At 39.4% G+C, this 21,221-nt stretch overlaps 1 protein-coding gene across 1 annotated transcript in view; it reads right to left on the minus strand.

The window, feature by feature from the left end:
• The window catches only part of Ankrd28 (ankyrin repeat domain 28), a 79,195-nt gene extending 61,960 nt beyond the window's left edge, over positions 1-17,235 (minus strand). Inside the window, exons 1-3 of the mRNA XM_032919302.1 lie at positions 17,019-17,235; positions 15,811-15,894; positions 3,357-3,435 (exon numbers count right to left, since the gene is read on the minus strand). Of these exons, the coding sequence (XP_032775193.1) occupies positions 3,357-3,435; positions 15,811-15,894; positions 17,019-17,135 (280 nt within the window). The 5' untranslated portion in view covers positions 17,136-17,235. The remainder of the gene's footprint in view (positions 1-3,356; positions 3,436-15,810; positions 15,895-17,018) is intronic.
• Positions 17,236-21,221: the final 3,986 nt, after the last annotated feature.

A 21,221-nucleotide genomic window follows, 5' to 3' on the forward strand; every position in this document is an offset into this window, starting at 1 on the left:
TATAGTTAACATCAGTCATATGTAAGTCTACAATGCAAAGGAGCAAATGCAGTAGGAAGAAATACAAAACGTCCAGTTTTAGAGAGAAAGGGGACACTAGCAACATGCCTTGTGCTGCAAGAGTGGCTGGAATGGTTAAGACTCACACCATTAACGAGAGGCCAGATCTGCGCTGGAGACAGGGAAGGGTGCTCTTAGAGCAAGGCCCGCCCAACTAAGCTTTTACCTTCTGAAAAAAACTCTGCCCCTAAAAAGCAACAAAGACAAAAGCTGCTGGTAATGTGGTTAAAGAGGGCAGAATTCCTCCCATGTTTGCAGCTCTTGTTGGCAGTGCCATCCACATGGTGCTGGCTGCAGAGTCATGAAGGATATACAGAAGACACACTTCCTCTCCAGCTTAAGAGTCACTGAGGCTAGTTATGTGGCAAAGGGGGGCCTGAAGAGCTCACTGCCTGAAGCTGTAGAAAGTGAAATCTGAGTTGTGTTGGAGACCCCAAGATGTAAAGAGTCCTACACTCTGATCGTAGAACCAGGCTGCTGCTGCTGCTGCTGGCGGCAGTGGTGTAATCTTTCAGGTAGAAAAGCTGAAACGGCAGTTCCAATTAAGCATTTGACATCAGACAAGAAGCTACAGAATTTGGATTTTGTCCTGCTAGGTTCTGGTCTTATTTTGGCCTAATGTTTCTCCACTCTTCCTCTAGTCCTCCCTTTAGAAATATGTAGCTTGTGTCATTTATGATGTAAGTATATAATTTGTTTTTTTATTTTATAGGAGGTTACAGCTGACTTTTTGAAATTCAGAAGAGACTTAATACTTTAAAACAGTGTCAGTGTCTGTAAAAGTCGACAGTGTGTCCATAGTCTGCACAACACTATGGAGAGTTTTGAAGTTACATTAAATGCATTTATTTGCATTATGAGATGATCAGGAGCGTATTTGGACCAACAAGTAGAATGTGGTGGTTCAAATGAGACGACACCCACAAGTCTCCAACATTTTTTTTTTTTTTTTTTTTCGGAGCTGGGGACCGAACCCAGGGCCTTGCGCTTCCTAGGCAAGCGCCCTACCCCTGAGCTAAATCCCCAACCCAAGTCTCCAACATTTGAGTCCTTAGTTCCCTAGTCATTGAGAAAGGCTTAGGAGGTGTGTCCTTGCTGGAAGAGGTGTGTCAATAGGGACTGACTTTGAGGTTTTAAAAGCCACGTGGGTGGGGGGAACCCCAACCCATGTGCGGTTTCCAGTGCTCTGTCTCTACTTCCTGTTTGTGGTTTTAGATGTGAGTAGTCATAGTCCAGCCCTCAGTCTGACTCCTGCTCTCAGGCTCTTTCTGTAATTATGGACCCTACTGGAACCAGAAGCCCCCAATAAGTCCTTCCTTCTCTAAGGTAACAGGTTATGGCATTTTATCACAGAAATAAAATAGTAACTAACACACTACTATAAACCCAAATATAAACAAAGTCTACCTATTACAGGAAACATGTACCCAATGAGCATGGACACTGACTCAAGGGAAGCTTCTTCAGGCACAGGGAAGGCCACCGAGTTCTCCACTAGGACATTTTGTCCTACTGTCAGTGTGTCCCTTCTCTTGGCTGTCTGGATCATCTTTCCACAAAAGAACAATGCTAAAGAAGAGACCAAGCAGGCACCCTGGTTAGTTCTGACACCAGTGGGGCTGACAGCCAACCACCAACAGACCACTGAAAGAAAGCCTTTGGACTTGAGGAAAACTGCCGTCCCAAGTTCCGACAGCAGACTCAGGGAAGGAGACTGAGCTGCCACAAAGGAAGCATCTGGTCTGCATGAACTCCCCGCACTGCGGTCAGTCATCACGCAGCTGGTACTTGGTAACTGAAGTCATTATTGGAAATACTCACTTTTAAAGAAAGAGACCGAGTCTGACTAAGCCCTAGCATCTCAAGTTTTTTCTAGCCATAAAAAATTTAATTAAATGGGGAAATGGACCTCTTTATACAAGATCATATAAAATATAGTATGTATATTAAAATAAAAAAATAGGACTCTTAAAACTCCATTGTACTAGTTATCAAAAGTCTAGACATTAAAATAAACAAAACTATACTGTTACACAGCCATTTTTTTATCTTTTTGTGTATACTATGTATACACTATATGATGTGTGTATGTAGCCATGTGTGAGAGTACACATGTGCATTTGCTATGATGTGTGTGGCAGTCAGAAGACAACCTCAGGTGGTCCCTTCCTCCCACTATGTTTACAACAGGGTTCTTGCTGTCTGTCTGTCATCACATCTTCCACATTACAGCTGAGAATTACCTAGGACTTCTGAGCCTGCTGCTGCTCTCTCTCGAGCTGGGATTATAAGAGCACACGTGTCCATCACATCCAGTTTATGCAGTGCTGGGGAGCTGGGTATTAAACCCAGGGCTTCCTATATGTTAGACCAGCTGAGTTACATACTCAGGCAATAAAGTGTAATTTCTTAAAAAGCATTTTAAAGACCTTCAAGATGCTATTTTCTTTCTGGGGTGTGTGCGTGTGCGTGCGTGCGTGTGTGTGTGTGTGTGTGTGTGTTCCAATATGGGCGCCTATGGTTCTCATGTGGAAGCCAGAAGCCAACGATGGCTGTCTTCCTTAGTCATTTTCCACCTAGTTTTCTGAGACGAGGTTTCTCAATGAACCTAGAGTCCAGTGCTTTTGCTAGGCAGACTGGTCATGCGGTGAGCAATGCAGATGTGTGCTATCTCTGCCTCCCTAGTCCTGGGGTGTCCTAGGAGCACAGGTCTGTACTGCTGGTGCGGGGATCTAAACTTAAGTCCCATGCTTGCACAAGAAGTTCTTTAACAACTGAATCATATCCTCTGCTCTTTAAAAAAAGCCATTTAAAGAAGTTCTGCGGGCACCATCTTAACTTTCTGTACGCAGTAAGACTTTTGATTATCTACTGACTGGGCCACTGTTACCCGCTTCCCTTTGGAGAAGTCGCTTTTGGAGAGATGTAATTGTCTCCTCAAAACTCTGTATTCAATGAGGCCCATTAAAATTACAATACAGAAGGCCTTTTATAACATTTATCTTTCCTCTTCCTTCTTATCTATGTTTTTCATTTTTCCATAGTAGCAATTATTATTTTTTAAACAAACTATAAAATGACTCGCATTTACTGAATTAGAAGTCTGTAAGACACCAATCTTTGTTCCACTTCTTAAAGTACTTTAAGCACCCGAAACAGGTTATATGATCAAAGTCTGTAAACTATTACACTGGTTTCGATATTAAGACACAGGCCATGCGTTCCAGAGGCATTGCAGCTTACAAACACGCAGTCCAACGGCACTCAGAGCCGTGATTCGTCTCGGAGTTGCCTACCAGATAAAATAAGCAGCTCGATGATTTCCGCATCACCAAGATAGGCAGCAGCATGCAAGGGAGTTCTCTTCTCATTGTCCTGTGAAAGACAAAGGAGCACTTTTAAAGTAAAAGATAATGTAGTGGGCATGAAATTCAACTATTAACTACCAGCTTATTTCCACAACTCTACTCTGCAAGTCTCGCCAACAAAATCTTGGCTATTTTATAGCTAAGACAAGTAAAAGCCTTTACAAATGTACTTGGCTAGAAAACCATGGCTTGAGCTGAACTGTCCAGTTAGATTTTTAAAATATCTGAAATGAAACAAATTCCAAAAGGTTTCAAGAGGTGATATGTTACCATAAATAAAGAATTAACTTTAAAGAAATTTGTTTCACATGTAAAATTCATAAAGATGTTATGTACAACTATCCCCAGCTGATGTGTATAAGGCACATGAGGTAGTAAATCTCATATTGATTCTTGAATCTCATCCTCAAAACAATGTTAGATAGATGGATGGATGACTATCCCCCAAATATTTTTAAAAATCTGAAATCCCACACACTCTGGTTCCAAGAATTTTAGATAAGGGATATACAACCTGTATAAAGTCCATTGAAGAATAAATAAAAATTGAAATATAGACAAGTAAACAGTTTAAGACTATTGATTCATATACTGCAAATTCACACACACACACACACACACACACACACACACACACACACACACACCCCTCTGCATGCTTAAGCAGGCATGCTTAAATACAAACTTCAAATAATCAGATAATTCACCAATCAAAATGTTTCCTTAGGAGTACTCGCAGGGAGCATAGGAAACAAAGCCTTCGTGAATTTAAAATGACCCCTTAACACAATACTAAGGTTGGTCTTAATGTTTATTAGTTTTTACTTTCATACCCAGAATACATGCATGCCTGCTTTAAAAAAGACAAATACATCTTTTTCCTAATCTTCCTCCAGAAAGGTGAGCGCCGTTAATGTACAGTTTTGTAGTTATTTTTTCTCCTAATCAAGTGTACTCCAATTGAGGAAGCAAGGTACAAAGTAATGTCACATTAGGAGATTTTTAATTAATATACCACATACAATTTACAACCGACTATTACTGACGTGGCTGTATCTTAAAAAATATTTATTTAGGGATATTATTTTGAAATTTACACTTAATATTGTTCATGAAGGCTTTTGTAATAGATAACTTTTTTTTTTTTTGTTTCTTTTTTAAACTCCGTTCTTCTTGCTGTCTAGAGACAGCAAGTTGTAGCTCACCATTTACCCTCACGGTGAGAGGTGTGCCCTAGATTACCTCAAGTTATGTTACTTTACTTGGTGTGGACCGATAGAAGAAGAGTGAAGTCCAACCACAGACCTTTCAGAGCCCCTTCCTTTTAAAAGGTAACTGTCAAACTGCATGACTGTGCATGCAAAGCAGCAGCATTTGGGGAGGCTGAGGCAGAGAGGTCATAGTTCAACTCTGCTCTGGGCTACACAGTGGAGTTCTGGAGGCCAAACTCTACAGCAAGATCTCATCTTAAAAAAAACGAAATGAAAACCAAACCAAACCTAGACTATAGCTGCGGTATCCTCCCAGCCTATAGGCTGAAAGGCAGATCTGACACGGAGCCAACTTTGACCATGTATGTACAGGCCGCTATCCCAGCAGACTGTGGATGAGCTCAATGAGCCACCATCTTGGAACACTAACTTGTAGACTTCTCAGAAGAGAAAGCTTGCATTTGTAGCACATTACCCAGTCTTCATGATTCGGGGGATGGGGATATGTGTGGATACATGGCTGTGCATGTCTGCCAGGAGGCCAGACCGACCTCAGGATCACTCGCTCATCAAGAACTGTTCCTAGTGGGGTTGGGGATTTAGCTCAGTGGTAGAGCGCTTGCCTAGGAAGTGCAAGGCCCTGGGTTTGGTCCCCAGCTCCGAAAAAAAGAACCAAAAAAAAAAAAAAGAACTGTTCCTAGCACCCAGGGCTTGCTGACCAGGGTAGGGCAGGCTAGCTGTGCCATGATCCCCAGGTGACTTTCTGCCTTCCTGGTGCTGGTATTCATGCACTACCACATCCAGCTTTTATGTGGGGTCAGATATCAAATTCTGTTTCTCATGCTTGTCTAACAAGCACTTTACCCACTGAGCTATCTCCTCAGCTCAAGACTATAAAATTTTCTAGTTTAGGAATCTCTAAATTACTCTAAGAACAGCTGAGACTAGGGATTAGAGCTGGGAATCTTAGCAATACCATATAAAAATACTACACAGGAAATTAGTTTCCTGCTATTAATGTTGAATAAATTAGTGAGCTTGGAGGTTTTCCTCTCTATGGCCAGAGTTAGAATCTATTGCATCATACTTTTTAATTTTCACCCCAGGAAATGGAATACATTGAGAGAAATCATGCACCAAACAGCTGTTAAAAAGCTCACACAGAATATCTAGCAAACACTGAAAGATAAAGATTTACTGAAAGCTGAAGACTAATTGAGAAGTGTGGTTTAAACTGAACTTGTTGTCTAGGCTTTTTGGTGCTACCCATTAAACAAACAAATGTTGCTAATGTTAAAATGTGATTAGACCTAGTCAAATGGAAAAACATCTCTAACGCAATGCATAAACATGACAGAAAGCACAATGACACAGAAAGTGAGTCACTGTGTCTGAGAGATGCCTGGAACTCTGTGAGTCAATGCTTGCAATGCTACGAAGCTATTTTATGACTCATGTGAACATAATATTTCTCTATGCAAATCATAATGAAAGGGAATTAATAATGAAAGAAAAATACAGATCTTATTCACTCTACTACAGCTCAACACTGAAAATGAGGCAACAAAATAGCTAAAATTCCCTTAAGTAAAATATGCTTTAAAACTTATTTTTTAAAAAAAGAATTCCAACCTGTCTATTTATTGTAAGACGCAAATGCTGAAAACAGATTAGATGTCTCCAAAATGGGTACATTTTGAATAACAGAACACAAGAAACTCTTAATCAACCTTTTGTAAACTCACACGAGTAACCAATATTCTTGGATTCCTGGGTGTTAGGAATAACTAGTTTTTACACAAGGTACTTTGACTCATACATAAGTCTTCCGCTCTTAAATCCACACGCTTTTGATCACAGAGTGGGGTCTATGTTCGCCAAGGGTAAAGTGTGTTAGCAATTTGTGTATTTGTAGCTTATTTAAATAGCTAAATCAGGAATGAAGAACCAAATATATCCATGATCAACAGGATAAATATTACTTTTAAAATTCAATAAGGAGAAGTGCTGGAAAATTGGAAAGGAGAAACTGAAACACGAAAGCTGCCTGCTTTTATAAAGAACCCGAGTTTTACTCTAAGCTAGTTTTCCCCTGGAGTTTCCTGATGTACCGCAGGCTGACCTAGAGCTCTTAGGTTATACACGCGGGCCTAAAACTCAAGAGTATCCTACCTGTGCTTTCATGGTGAGGAGATTATAGACACTTGCCACCAGGCCTGGCTTAACGTGGTCAATTAAGGGCTTAATTTCTCATACCACTTAAGGAAACTCAAAACGGAAGGTAGAGATAATGTATTGTGGGTATAGTTGAAGAAAAATATTACTGAATTATGCATTATTAATGAAAAACCTTGAGTTTAATTTAAAAAAAAAGTCCTAGTGAATATCAATACATCATCAGACTTTCAACACAGCAGAAGACAAGATTACCACTGGACGTCAACACAAGGAAATACGGTACTTATAACTTAAATTAAGAAGCAGGGACCATAATAAAGTAAAACCATGTGCCAACAAGCCTGATGACCTGAGTTCAATCCCTGGAATCCAAATGGCAGGAGGAAAAGAACAGACTCTAACAAGTTGTTTCCTGACCTACACATATGAACTATGGCATGCACAGTGTACATGCATACACTCACACACACACACACACACACACACACACACACACACACACACACACACACACACACACACATGCAGGCACGTGCGTGCATGCACACGTGGGCAGGTGGGAGGGGGAGAGTTCTTAACACGGACTTATTTAAAAAAAAGAAAATGAAGAGACCAGCAGAGGGACTGACTAGAGCTGTCTCTGCTCACTGTCGTCAGTCCCAACTCTTCCCCTTCTTCCCAAACAGACCATTCACCCTAGTAGGTGACAAACTGCTGCAATGGGGAGATTGCTGTGGAGCACAAAGTCCCCAAACATCACCACAGAGAAGAGTGAAGCACGCTGTCCCTTCCCTGACATGTTTCTTCCACCATGACTGTCTGACAGCTAAGATGGATTTCTTAAGAAGAAATGAAGAACAAGACATCAAGAGCCTCTATTGACTACACAGATGATTCTTGTGGCCCTCATAGGCTCTTTATAATTTAGAAAGTTGTGTGGAGTTTATGTAACTTTATTACCAGAGTAGAAGCCCATGATATATATTCACAACCACGATCTAATCCATTATAGCTTGAAGCCACCCTGAAACTGAATCCACTGCCAGAATACACCCTCCCTTGAGGGCTAGTAGCTATGAGTACCTCCATTCTTGAGAGACAGTTGTCATTCCAGCATGTCTGTATATGATGCATGAATCTATGTCCAGCAGAAAAGCTGAAACCCTTGCTCCCAAACTCAGTGACCATGCCTAGGGATGCATGGTTTACACAGTGCGAGCCAAGAGCAGCAAGCCTGGCCTTTTCAAGTGGAGGGAAAGCTGTAGCACTACCATACTGACAGATGTGTGCAGCCTAGATCAATGACATAAGTACAGTACAGATGTCTCCTACAAGAACCACAGTTAAAGAAAACTGCAGAAGTCATACAGAGTTAATCCAGAATCAAAGTTTATACACCATACCCAATGGAAAGGCCAGTATAAAAACTCACAGAAAAAAATCTTTCTCTCTACATAAGGAGGAAAGCCATAAAACAAGATAGATTATTGTATGAGATGCACATAGCAATTTAGGGACAATAGAAATATGTAAAAATAAAAATGATACCTGTCAATCATCTCCTACCTGACCTCAAATAAAAGTACATTTACAAACTGCCGAGAAAGGAATTCTGAATAATGATCTTAGTGAAGCATGATATGAGTCAAGAAAAAAACAAAACATACTCACAGATAATTTAATGAAATCAGAAAAGCATGCTTGTACAATTAATTGATTCATTTAATTATATATTAATTTTCAAAAATGTTAATAGGACTCTTCCATGTGTAACCCAGCAGTCAATGAAAAGCCGTTTTTTTCCTGTAAATTCTGGTTAGGAGACATGGTCTCAGCCTGTAGTCCAGATAAGGGTTTACTCACTTAAATTTGTCATAAATTTAAAGGTTTCCTTTTTTCCCCCCTTTTTTCTTAAAGACAGAATCTTGATTTGTAACCCAGGCTCACATGGAAATTCCTAAGTAGTCTAGTCTGGTCGCTAGGATTATAGGGCATGCGCCACCGAGCTCAGCAAAAGCCTGTATTCTTTATATTTCAGGATTTAGGATCATAAAGAAATATCTGTTACAGAACTCTTGCAACTAGAGCTATTATAGTTGAGCACTACCTTTCATTTCCTGGAACTGAAAGCGATTCCCCAAAAGATATAAATAGGACTCGGAACAGATCTCGGTTGGTAAAGTGCTTACCTTGTAAGCACGAGTAAGTCTGACCTAGCATGGTACTGTGGGAAGAATCCCAGTGCTGTGGAGGTAGAGACAGAAGGATCCCTGCAAACCTTCGGCCAGCTTTACTGAAATGGCGTGTACGTGTACGAACGCACTGAACATGCAGTGCAGCCCTATGGCGTGCTCTCAGTTACACATGTGTCTTCACAGCCAATCTCAGAACCCCTTATGCCACCAAGCTGCTTCCTCGTAAACCAGTGGTTCTCAACCTGTGGGCCATCTATCAGACATCCTGCAGATTAGGTGTTTACATTAGGATTCATAACAGTAGCAAAACTACAGTTATGAAGTATAAACAAAGTGACTTTAAGGTTAGGAGTCCCCATGTTACATGAGGAACTGTTAAGGGCCCAGCATAGGAAGGTTGAGAACCAATGTCTTGAACCATCTTCCCACTTCCATTTTCCAGGTCCTACCGAAATAAACAGATAAACACTGTCGCCATGGGTCTGCCTGCTCTGCTTACATATCCTCAGGGCTTCTTTATACCATGTGTTATTAGTATCTCATTTTATTGATGAATTACGTTCCACTGTAGGGATATACCACATCTTTTAGTCACTCATTAGTTGATAGAAATTTGAATCGCTTACATTGTTTTGTCTATTAACAGGAGTATGAATGTTGCCATGAACATTTATTTCTAAACAGAAAATCTTTATGTGGACTTGTTTTTTTCCTTTATGGGTACATCCTTTGGAATCAAATATGGGTAATATAGGAACTCTGTATTTAGACTTGGGGAACCACCATCCTGTCTTCTACAGTGACTTCTTAGCAGAGTGAATGAGGGCTCTCAGATCTACAAATTCTTGGCACCATTTGTTGCTGCCTATCCTTGTGAATTATCGCCATCACATTGTGGTACATGCCTTTAATCCCAACACTCGGGAGGAAAACAGATCTGTTCAAGTGTTCCTAGTCTACCATATCGATTTCTAGGCAAACCAGGGTGATGCAATGAGACCTTGCCTAAAATAGAAAAAAGCAAAAAGGAAACCAGGGCAACCAGCCAACGGAACACCCACAGCTCCATCCCCATACACAACAAGTAGCATCTCAATTATGGTTTGATCAGCATTCCCTGGTGGCTAATCACGGTCAGTAAGCCTTCATGTGCTTTCCTCTTTGGAGGTAAGTCTGCTCACCCTTACCTTAAAAAGGTTTATCTGTCTTTTTATCAAGGATAGGAATATACAAACATAGCTTGTCCTACGTCTGTGACCAAGGTGTCACATTTAGACTTCTCATTACCAGAAAACAAGCAGCCACTCCTGCTGTGAACTTGTCTGGATGACCACTAATTCAAATCCAGTCCTAATACCCTCTACCTGGGAAGTAGTATTAAGTGACACAGAAAAGGGCTTACTTCCTTCAGACTGCCCTGAATTCAGACACTAGTTGCAAGTTCCACATTGTCTTTTCTGTGCTTCTGACTATATATTAAGGTTCTATGGCCTTCTCCGGTCTTCCTGTATATAGGCCATTCCCTACATATGCACAGCTTTAGAAGCCTCTCAGAAGTAGTCCTTTTGGCTTTGCATATGTTTATTATGTTAGGAGTTCATTAAATTACTGAACATTGGTAACTACACCAATCTTCAGTCTTTACTTGCTAGAAGCTAGAAGGTAATATGAAAGGCCATTAACCCACTGTAGAAAAGGACTTGGTCTTTCCGGCAATCAACTCCTGTGCTGAAGCTACTTCTTCTTAGCTTATCTTAGGGGACCATAGATACTTAGCCTCTGACTAACATACAAAAGATACTAAAATACTTCGAGTTTTAAGGGTTTTAAGTGCTATGTGCTAAGAAATGGGAAGAAAGTTAAATACTTTATAATATCAAATCCTACTGAAAAACCAAGATCCATGTACGCCACCAATGAGAATTCTGATACAGCAGTCATGAGGATGTGGATCAATTCTATATATTAATAAAGTGCTATGTACACATGCAGTGCTGTAAGCCACATACATATTCTATAGAAACACAAGCTCATGTACACCATGTATACCACAGACATATTTAAAATAGTTTGTTTCTAACAAGAAAAAATTAACCTACTGTAGTAAAGAACTCAGACCATGCAGTGGCAGTGCACACCTTTAATCCCAGCACTTGAGAATAGACAGGCAGATCTCTGAGATCTCTGAGGCCAACCTGGTCTATAGAGTGAGTTCTAGAATAGCCAGGGCTACACAAAGAAACCCTGCTTTGGGGGTTGGGGGAGAACTCAGACCCAAGTAATATTACATTATATATATACATTATCTATATTATCTACTGGGTTAAAAATATGAAAAAACAAGATTTTTAAAATAAGACTTATTTTAATTATACGTTTATGTGCATATCTGTGCACGTGTATAGGAATCCAACAGGGAGCTGGTGTTATAGTGTGAGTCACCTAGGAAACAAACTTGGTCTTCTGTAAGAGTAATACATACTTTTAACTGCTGAGTCATTTCACTAGTCCTGAAAGTGAAATGTAGATCAGATCGTTATGTAGATACAAAGGGTGATTTTGAGGAGCTGATATTCAGAACAATAAAAGAGGAGATAAAAATGGACAACAATAATCATTTTTAGAAACTATCAACTGAGGTCCATTTAAACTAAGAAGGGGATGTATCAGTACTGACACAATGTACAGGCTTTGAAGTGGGATATCTAAGTGGGATATCACCAGCTAAAGCCAGACCTACATGATCACAGACACTCAGAAGGCTGAGGCAGGACTCAAAGTTCAAGGCTTGTCTAGGAAACCTAGTGAGCACATGTTTTAAAGTGTGTTTTCAAGACAGGTTTTCTCTGTGTAGCCCCGGCTGTCTTGGAACTCCCTCTGTAGACCATGCTAGCCAGGAATTCTCAGAGATCTGCCTATCATGCCTATGTTCAATCATTAGCACTAAAACCCACTTTCCAAAACACAAACATGCCTACTGGCATGCTTAATCCCTTTGGGAAAGAGTATCCTTTGAATTCAAACAGTTCCCAGAAAAATCGAAATTCTATATTCACTCTTTATATATCTAACTACCAACTTGACTCTATATGGACACTAAGACTAGAAGAATTACCGGAGGTTCATATACAGCAATCCTGCAGAGGCAGGATAATCTACAATCATTCATCTCATAGTAGAGACCCTCGATTATATAGTGAGAGTAAAACATTTTCTTTGTGAATGCATCATTTGAGTGAGATGAGGCAGCTCCCCCTTTCAGTCCTGACTCAAAGTAAAAGTATTTGGATTTACAAAGTTTTGAACGCATCAGCTCCTTAGGCTAGGGTATACGCACCAGTAATCTGGCAGCATGACTTGAAATACAAGCCCCATGCTATCAAAAGCTACCTATGTGGCTCGCTTGAGTGTTCGTACAGAACGGCAGTGCTCAGCATCCATCCCGGCTCCACTCCTTCCCCCGCCCCAGGTCCCCATAAGTTCCCAAGTTACTTTCATGATCCCATGTTTGATCATCTTGTAATCTTAAGTTTCCTCTCTGTAATCTAAAAAATGAAATCCAGCTTGTCAGAAAACCTCCAACAGTAAGAACTTTTAGTAAATGGCTCTTCTAGAAGTTGAGGTACCTGACATGAGCACCAAGGGCCAAATGACAATGGGACAGTGAATGGGAATGGGAAGGAGGTTTAAGAGACGTAAGCATCTGTTATGATTGGGTGGTAGAGTCTCTGAGGCACCTGCTCCCACGCCTGACCTAAGCTTGGATCCGGAGCTCACAGACACCATTCCATCACATAGACAGGCAGATGGCCAGCAGTTTAGCTGGATCAGAAACTTCAGGATCAATGAGTGAGTCCTTGTATCAAAGAGTAAGGTGGGCAGTGACTGAGAAAGGTACTCAAGGCAGACCTTTGATCTCTATTTATATCTGTATACACAGCAGCACACAAACACATACACATATGTGCATACATACACATACATTCAAGTCTCGCAGAGATTAACATTCATCTACAAAAGGACAGCAGCTTTTTCCTCATACCAACTGCCCCCTCAAAGTAACTGCTAACAGCAACTAAAACAGCCAGCATCTACCCGTAAATATTACTTTGAAAATGTCCAAAAACAAAAAACCAAAAAACCAAAAAACCTCTATAGTGTGCTTTCGGAATCCCACTGGACGACACAAGCTGAGGAACCATGTTAGAAAAAGATAAGCTTCATTTTGCTTACATTGCACCTCACTCAAAATAGAGTAAGGTGGACAGAATAAGCTGCACCACATAGAGGACTCTTCTGGGCTCCCTGTTCCACTACAGTGGAAAAAGAAAGCTGAGGGTAGACCCTAAGTCCAGGCTCCCTAGCCTTTGATACTTCTCTGCAGAAGGTCTTACCCCATGGAAAACACCCAGGGTAGGAGGGGCAGACCACCTGCAATCCAAAGGTGGATGGTGAGGGTCCCAGAAGCCGAGCATGAGAATCTCAGTGGAGATGTACTTCCAGAAAGGCGTTCCTCCACATAAACGGATTTATCCCCAGTGTTAAAGTCATAGTGTAAAAGAAAGATTTTTTCAAACATACACATAAAATCTTTTTGGCTTAGCTGGAAGTGGTATCATCTTCTGTTGAAAATGGCTGTTACAGGAAAGACAGCTTGTCAAACAGGTTGAGTACAAAGGAAAAATTAAGTATTTCAAAATAAAGACTATTCACACTAGGAACAAAAAGTACAGAATATAGAAAAACGGGATAAAAACCACACTCAGTGGTAAGTATAAAACGTTAGCAAAGAAACTAAAATATTCCTAAATATATATGCTAAAAAAATCTAAATATTGTGCTGAACCTACTAACCTTAAAAGATTTTTAACTTTTGTGAATTTTATTTTGATACCAAATGATGAAGCAAATATTTTTATACTAACTTTATAAGACTATACTTTGAGTAAAACTAAGTAACATTAAAAAAAAAAAAAACCCATACGTATGTCTGCTTCTAAAGTCAATTTTTGTAAGTAACACTAATTTCTCCCAGTCTGGACAGAGAAACATAATTTGTTTGTAGAAAAACAATTTTTGTCTAAATATGAATCAGACTTTTTTTTTTCTGAAATAGGGTACCATCAATATTTCAGATTAAACTATTCAAGAACAACATATCAAATTCTTATAAATTCTAAGGAAAACATTTATTTTGGTCATATGCACCTAGACAAATTAAATCTTCTCGGCAAAATCAGGAAGGCATTGGAAGTCACTGAGGACTTTTGGAGAGTCTGGGTTGGAGAAAGGCTCTGAGGCTTAGTAATGCAGTCCTACAGATTACAGAAGTGCATGTCAGGGATGGGGCCAGTGGTCCACAGCTGTCCAGAGGACGGAGAGACCTCGAGTTACGGTACCGATGTTCTTTGTGTTCTAACTACCAACACAGCTTTAACTACTACTTCACTACCCTTCGTGGTTATACTGTTCCTTTCATAAGTAACTTTCCATTTTTCTAAAAGTCTGCTATTCTTTTGTAAAATGACTAATTATCTACCTTTGTTAAATTACGAATGTAAGCAACTATTTTTCCTTCCTTCCTTCTTTCTTTCCTTTTTCTTTGAAAATTCTGATCCATTCCAGATAGCAATGAAAACAGGCTCCTATTCTTTCTCCCAAGAAGCAGACAACAAACCGCCAACATAAGCAAATAAATTAGATAGATAAGCTGGATGGATGGACGGATGGACGGACAGACAGACACTTTCTATTTTGACTGCTGATGGAGCAGCAGACCTCAGGGGCAGGTCTGTTGGTAATCTAGAAAAGATATCTCTGATTTGAAAGGAAACCTAGAGAATAGTCTTTCTGCTTTATCTGATTTAAGCATGTGCAGTTGTTACTCATCTCATGCTGTCAGAACAAGGCTTAGACTCTAAATTCTGCACTGTGATAAGATAAACATCTTGCTCTGGAATGAACAAGCATGTTGAAGGTCTTCAACACGTACCCTTGTTATTACTAAGAATTTGTTATAGTCTCCCTCAAAGGGCCACTCATGTTTCTTACGCTGCTAATGATGCCTAAAAATAAGACTAGACTCAATCATTTTTTCTGCTCAAGGTATCTTGATTAAATGAAGTAGAAAAGCAATGGCAGCTACAAGCTTTGTAAAGATGAAGAAATTAGCCACGGCAATTAGACTATTCTATTTAAGTCAAACATCAAAAACAAAATAGTATATGTCTGTCTTCCTCTGGTTCACACATCTATACCCTACAGCTACTTAGTATGCTTGAAAAAGTAGACTTGCTAAGACAGTCTAGTTAGGCAAAGGGAATCACGCACTTCATCTAAGATAAATACATCCTGAATTAGGTGCAGCCTCCCCAACTACATATAGACTGAAAAGCCATTTACTTAGGAAAGGTTCAGGGAAAGTTACAGTAGTGAGGTTCAGGGAAAGTTACAGTAGTGATCTCCAGGTCAGCACTCCAAGTCCTTAGAAACCAACCACTTCAGCCACACAGCAGTGCAAACCATTCAGATAACCACAATTTTTTAGAAAGGTAAACTTTTAAGTGTCTATCAACATTAAGTGGTCAAACTACTCAATCAAAGTAAAAAACAAATACCAGTGTTCAAGATGTGCTTATAATATATGCTTTCTTATAATTACAAAAAACTCTAGAACATCCATATGCTTTTAAACAAAAACATAAAAAGCTACCAAACAAAATCACAATACTAGGAAAGGTTTTTTGTTTTTCTTAAAGTACGTTAAAAAGGTTGATATAAGGGAATCAACTGTTTTACCTGAAAGTTAACATCTTCTTTCTTAAATATTAGTGCTCGAACTTCATCTGGATCACCATTAAATATAGCTTGCACCAGTGATGGCTTTAAAAAAAAAAGAATAATTATAAATAAAATAAAAGTAACAAAACATTAGTCATATCATTAAGTATAGATTTAAAGATATTTCTGCATTACTTCCAAATCTAATGCTTTTTTTTCTTTCCTGCAGCCATAATCTTTTTGAAGAGGTAGGGAACACATAGCCTAATCATATTAAAGTGTAAGGTTCATCCTGGTGGAGGTAATAAACAAGCTCTACCTAATAAACCTATTCAAGTGTAATTTGACAAAACTAAGTAATACATTCATTTTATTTCTTAAGTAAAAGCCTTTTGCTTATAAATGATGAAAAGACATGGAACTGTAAGTCTGATCATTTGAATCTACTTATGGAATAAAACCAGTCAAATAAGCAGTTCCTAGCCCACTGAGAGCTATGAAAGAGGGAGATTTTTAAAAGGTTTATTCAGGGCATGATAATCACACGCATGTGGTTTTTATTCTATGTATATAATGATAGAAATCCCAGAGAGGAAACTTGGCAACTGATAAAAAAGAACTTCTATTCAAAGACCAAAACACAGTATACATCTGAATAACACGAGAAGACAAGTGTACATGTGCCCAACCATAATTTCCTCATCGACAGCACAGTCTCTGAAGGGATCACGCTATACCACTCAAATACGGAGTTAGCTGGCAACAGTGTTAAAAATAAGGTTAAGGATATAGCCTGATTCTTTTTAATATAAAGTCTTACATGCAAATAAGTGAAATTCTCTACACAAAGGCTATGCCTTGATGCTGCTGGTAGTGGTCAACTTTTTGAAAACTATGCAGAGTTCCTGACTCTTGTCAGATTAGTTCTAAAACCAAATGAAAGCAAGAACATATTTCATAACTACTTCACTATTTCTTAGTTTATTTTCAAGACCCCATAAGAAGATGAACAGATAATAAAATTTAAAGTGGAACCTCAGCATGTGAGAAAGAGAAACTGAGAAATGTGCTAACTACACAGTAACACTGCATCACCGAGACCCACACACTGCCTGGATAAGACCGGTGACAGCGATGAGCTTAGTAAGCACTACGGTGTGCACTCACGAAGCTACATTGCAGGACTAGCTCTATAAAGTATATGCAGAGAAACTCGCAGAGCTTACCAACACGTTTCCAGAAGGTGGAGATGGTAGACATGTGCTTTCCTGGGGCAACTTAGAAATGAACACAGGAGAATCATCCTCTACCTCCTCCAAAACAACAATACACACGCGACTCATTCGCTCTCAAACATTCGACTCCCGGCTATGGGGTGCGAGCCACAGCGGGAGCGTGAGCAGTCGTCCTCCTCTTCTGCACACTACTTATGAACACTCTCTGAACGGTCAGTGATATTAGAGAAACTTAAGTTTACAATTATGATACATAACTTCCTAAAAATAAAAACCTACTGCTTTCTGCCAGGTTACTGCAATCTATAAAAAGGTTCACATCAATGTGTCAATAATTAAAACTCAGTCTAGGACTAATCTTTTAAAAATATTTTTTTCCACTGAAATACATTGAGCTCTGAAATTTACTTGCACAAAACAACCAACGCTGTGGGTGACACACCACCACACCATGAAGAATGAAATTAGACACAACTGCTGTGACAGAGGTGGCCGCACATATCCCCACTCTTGTCTGCAAGGTCATACAGTTACCAGTCAGCTGGGCGGTCTGTAGCTGAAAATTAAAACCAGAATCTCACTATTCTGTTTCCACTTCTAATTGGTCTTCATTTCTTCAACTTCACTGACTTAGTACAGATACCATACAGGGAACAAACAAACAAAAATACATAAAATGTAGCCTAAATCCTGAAGATGAAGCTCAGGCGCTGACAGCTCTGCTTGAGAGGGAGCGAGAGAAGACAGGAGGAGAAGGAGCCAGCCACCCATCTGCACTAAGAGCAAAGCTGCAGCACATTTGCATGCAATGAGTCAGATCACAACAGACAATAGGACCACTGGTACGAGAATCCAAGTTGATGAATCCAGACTTCCCAGTAACAGGCGAAACACAGCTAGCTTCATCCCATCAGTGACAGAGGCCAGGCAAGGCTTTCATTCTTTCTCCATCAGGCAGTTGTTTCTAGCAGTCCAGCAAAAAGGCACAGGCACCAGGCAGAAATGGTGTCAGTGGAGAATCTTAATAGAACAAGCAGGCAGCAAAAGAATCTGAAGACCTTTGAGCTCCAATTACTGCTTCAGGGTTTTCATTTTAAAAGGAGAAGGAAGAAAGTAGTTTATCGCTGTAGTATTTCCTTTGATCTCTACATGAATACAGCTTCCATTAAATAGTCTTCATTCAGAGGGAAAAACAGCAGACTGTGCATCTTCCTGGAGCCAACTACTTTATTCAGACATCTGCCTCTGTGCCAATATAGTTTCCTTCCCTGGTGAAAACCGCTACAGTTATCCTTCAGTTGATTTCAAATGCTTTCCTGTTCCTCGGATGATCTTGCAAAATGCCGCTGATAGCCTCAACCGAGCAGACCTTGAGAAAGAGCTACACAACCTCAGGATCCGTCCTGCAGAAGCATTTCAACCAAGCAACAGCCAGCCTGAGGAGCAAAGACTGCAGCCCGCAGGATGAAATGCCTAGTAATGCTCACATGTTACACTTACCAGAGAGCTCAGCGACTGCTCAGGATGTAACTTCCTCTAGCAGGAGAAAAAATAGTGCATTTGGACAGCCTTCACAATTAGAAGGTTCATGCCAGTTCTGTGACTAATCCAGATCAAACCGAAAAATTCTATAACTGAAAAATAAGTGCGCTTTTAACATTTTCCACTAAAAGCCACAAGGAAATCTGGTGTACTGCCTCTGCTGACTAACACTGGTTTTAGCAAGTAAACAATTCCAAACAGCTAGCTGCTTTTGTATGCGCCTGCCGAGCAAATGTTTAAACTCCATGGCAGCAGCTGCAGTAGGAGAGCCTGTAGTGAACTCATAAAAGAGACCTCAGGAGAACAGGAAATAGTTTCTAAGACTAAAACCACGACCCTAAGTTAAGGTGGGCCAAGACCTTTCTCTTCCTCTACCCTTTCCTCTCCTTAGGATGTGTTATTTTCTAGAATGAAAAGAGGCTTAAAGAAAACAAATGTAAGGCTTGCTATAATTTCTTCTAAGTTAAAGAAATCAATCATTTATTGACTCATACATTTTAAAGAAAAAAATTTAAACTTCATAAAGGAAGAAATCTTAATGTTAAATTTTTGTGAATCATTTGAATTTTCACTGAAAAAATTAAATACCTTTATATCTGAATATATTCTAAAGCCTTAAAAAACACATTAAGCAGCTGCATAAAACAACTGTTTAAAGTTCTTGTCCTGAATTACCAACATGTCAAAAAAGTACAGAATCTTACAAAGAAAACAAACAAACAACTCCTCCTTCCTGATAAAATGAATTTCCAAAAGCCACAATTAAGTGTGAAAACCAACCATTTGAGGGCTGTAGCTGTAGCACTTGTCTGGTGTGCAGCAGGCCATGGGTTTAACCCTAACACTGCAAACAAAGCCACCCAGACCACCTTGGAGGTGGCTTTCACTACCTTTCTCACTTTGCCCAGACTAAGAATATTTGTCAGGGTACGGGGGACAACCAAGGGCCCCATCTGCTAAGAGGAGAATAAGAGAAGAATGAGAGAGGGAATGTGGGAAGGATTGTGGGAAAGGTTGACTAGGAGAGTCAAGTGTAAAGTGAAGAAGTTAAAAAAATGTAAATAAAACAATATTTCCCAGTTACAAAGAAATGTTCTGCCTTGCCTTTCGTCTTGTATTTTAGAAGTGACTACACTATTCTGAGTACTTAAGATAGCCGAGCCTATACGTCCTCACTGTAAATCTCCTTCAGCCTCATTCTATACCGGAAAGATAATCTAGAAATTAGTATTTTGCCTAGTCATCCAAATGACTAAAATGCTTAATGCCAAAAACATATTTCTATCACCACTAAGATTTCTAACTTTAATTCTATGTTGTAAAAATGATCATTAAAGAAAATCTATAATGACTGTTGAAAGTTTAGGTAACAAGAGAGAATTATCTATTTGTGAATAATCTTTTTAGTTGATTTGTTTTTGGAGACAGGGTTTCTCCATGTATTCCTGGTTGTCCTCGAACCTGATTTGTAGATTAGGCTGCCCTGGGAACTTGGAGATTCACCTGCCGTCTGGGTGCTTGGGATCCAAGGCATGCGTGCGCCACCAGACCAGTGGGAATAAATTACTTTTGAATGAGCATTGAAATTTTATTCTTTGTTTAAGCAAATTTACTTATTAAATCACAAAGAAAAAACACTATAGGTAAGGATGCCAGAAATTATAAACAAAAATTACTGAAAATTATAAAACATTCATCTAAGGAAGAAACAACACGGGCTCTTGCTCTTGTTGTTCAGGCTGACCTGCAGCTTCTGCAGTGAACAGGTCTGCCTGCTTCAACCTCCCTAGCAAATGGGACTGTGGCTACATGCCACCGTGCCTGCTTCTTCTGGTTACTTTGAAATATTTAAAATGTTTTTAAGACAAATATACAAATATTGCAACATATAAATATTACTCATCTCCATGCAGTTGTATCAAATATACCATCCTAATACTTGAAACATAAAAATGAAATTATAGTAATATCCTATTTTCAGGATTTTTCTCCAAAATAGAACCTCTTTTTACAGGAGTAATTTTAACTTGTTCTAAAGTATCTAGGTGTAAATTTATCTACTTTGACTTAAGAAGTTACAACTTATGCTTTTTGTTTGAGCACAACTTCTATACTTACATTTTCCCAATCATTCTTTACATAAAATTTATTCTATAAAAATTTAAAGCTTAACTTAAAGCACCCATCTCAACATCTACAGCCATGATTGGAAAATGAAGTATTGACACGTCAGTACTATGCAAATCTAGTGACTTTAGAAGAATTCATAAAGGATGGCAAGACCTGGACAATTCTACTCAAAGTCTTTTTTTTTTTTTTTTTCCGGAGCTGGGGACCGAACCCAGGGCCTTGCGCTTCCTAGGTAAGCGCTCTACCACTGAGCTAAATCCCCAACCCTACTCAAAGTCTAATACACTGTAGTGATCAAGAAATGTATACAAAAGCAACCTGAAGAGGAATATTTATTTTAAAAACATGTACCAAAAATACCACAGCACTAACTGAACAAAGTGTCTTATTTTCTCTATGTGTAGCATATCAAATCTTAGAAAATACGTGTGTGTGCAAAATCTTCATCTTGTAAGATGTTATATAATATAAACAGGGTGCTATATCATAAATCAGAATAAGCAGGACAAGAAGACAAGACAC

The sequence above is a fragment of the Rattus rattus genome, chromosome 13 (assembly GCF_011064425.1).
Source record: "Rattus rattus isolate New Zealand chromosome 13, Rrattus_CSIRO_v1, whole genome shotgun sequence".
Lineage (NCBI taxonomy): Eukaryota > Metazoa > Chordata > Mammalia > Rodentia > Muridae > Rattus > Rattus rattus.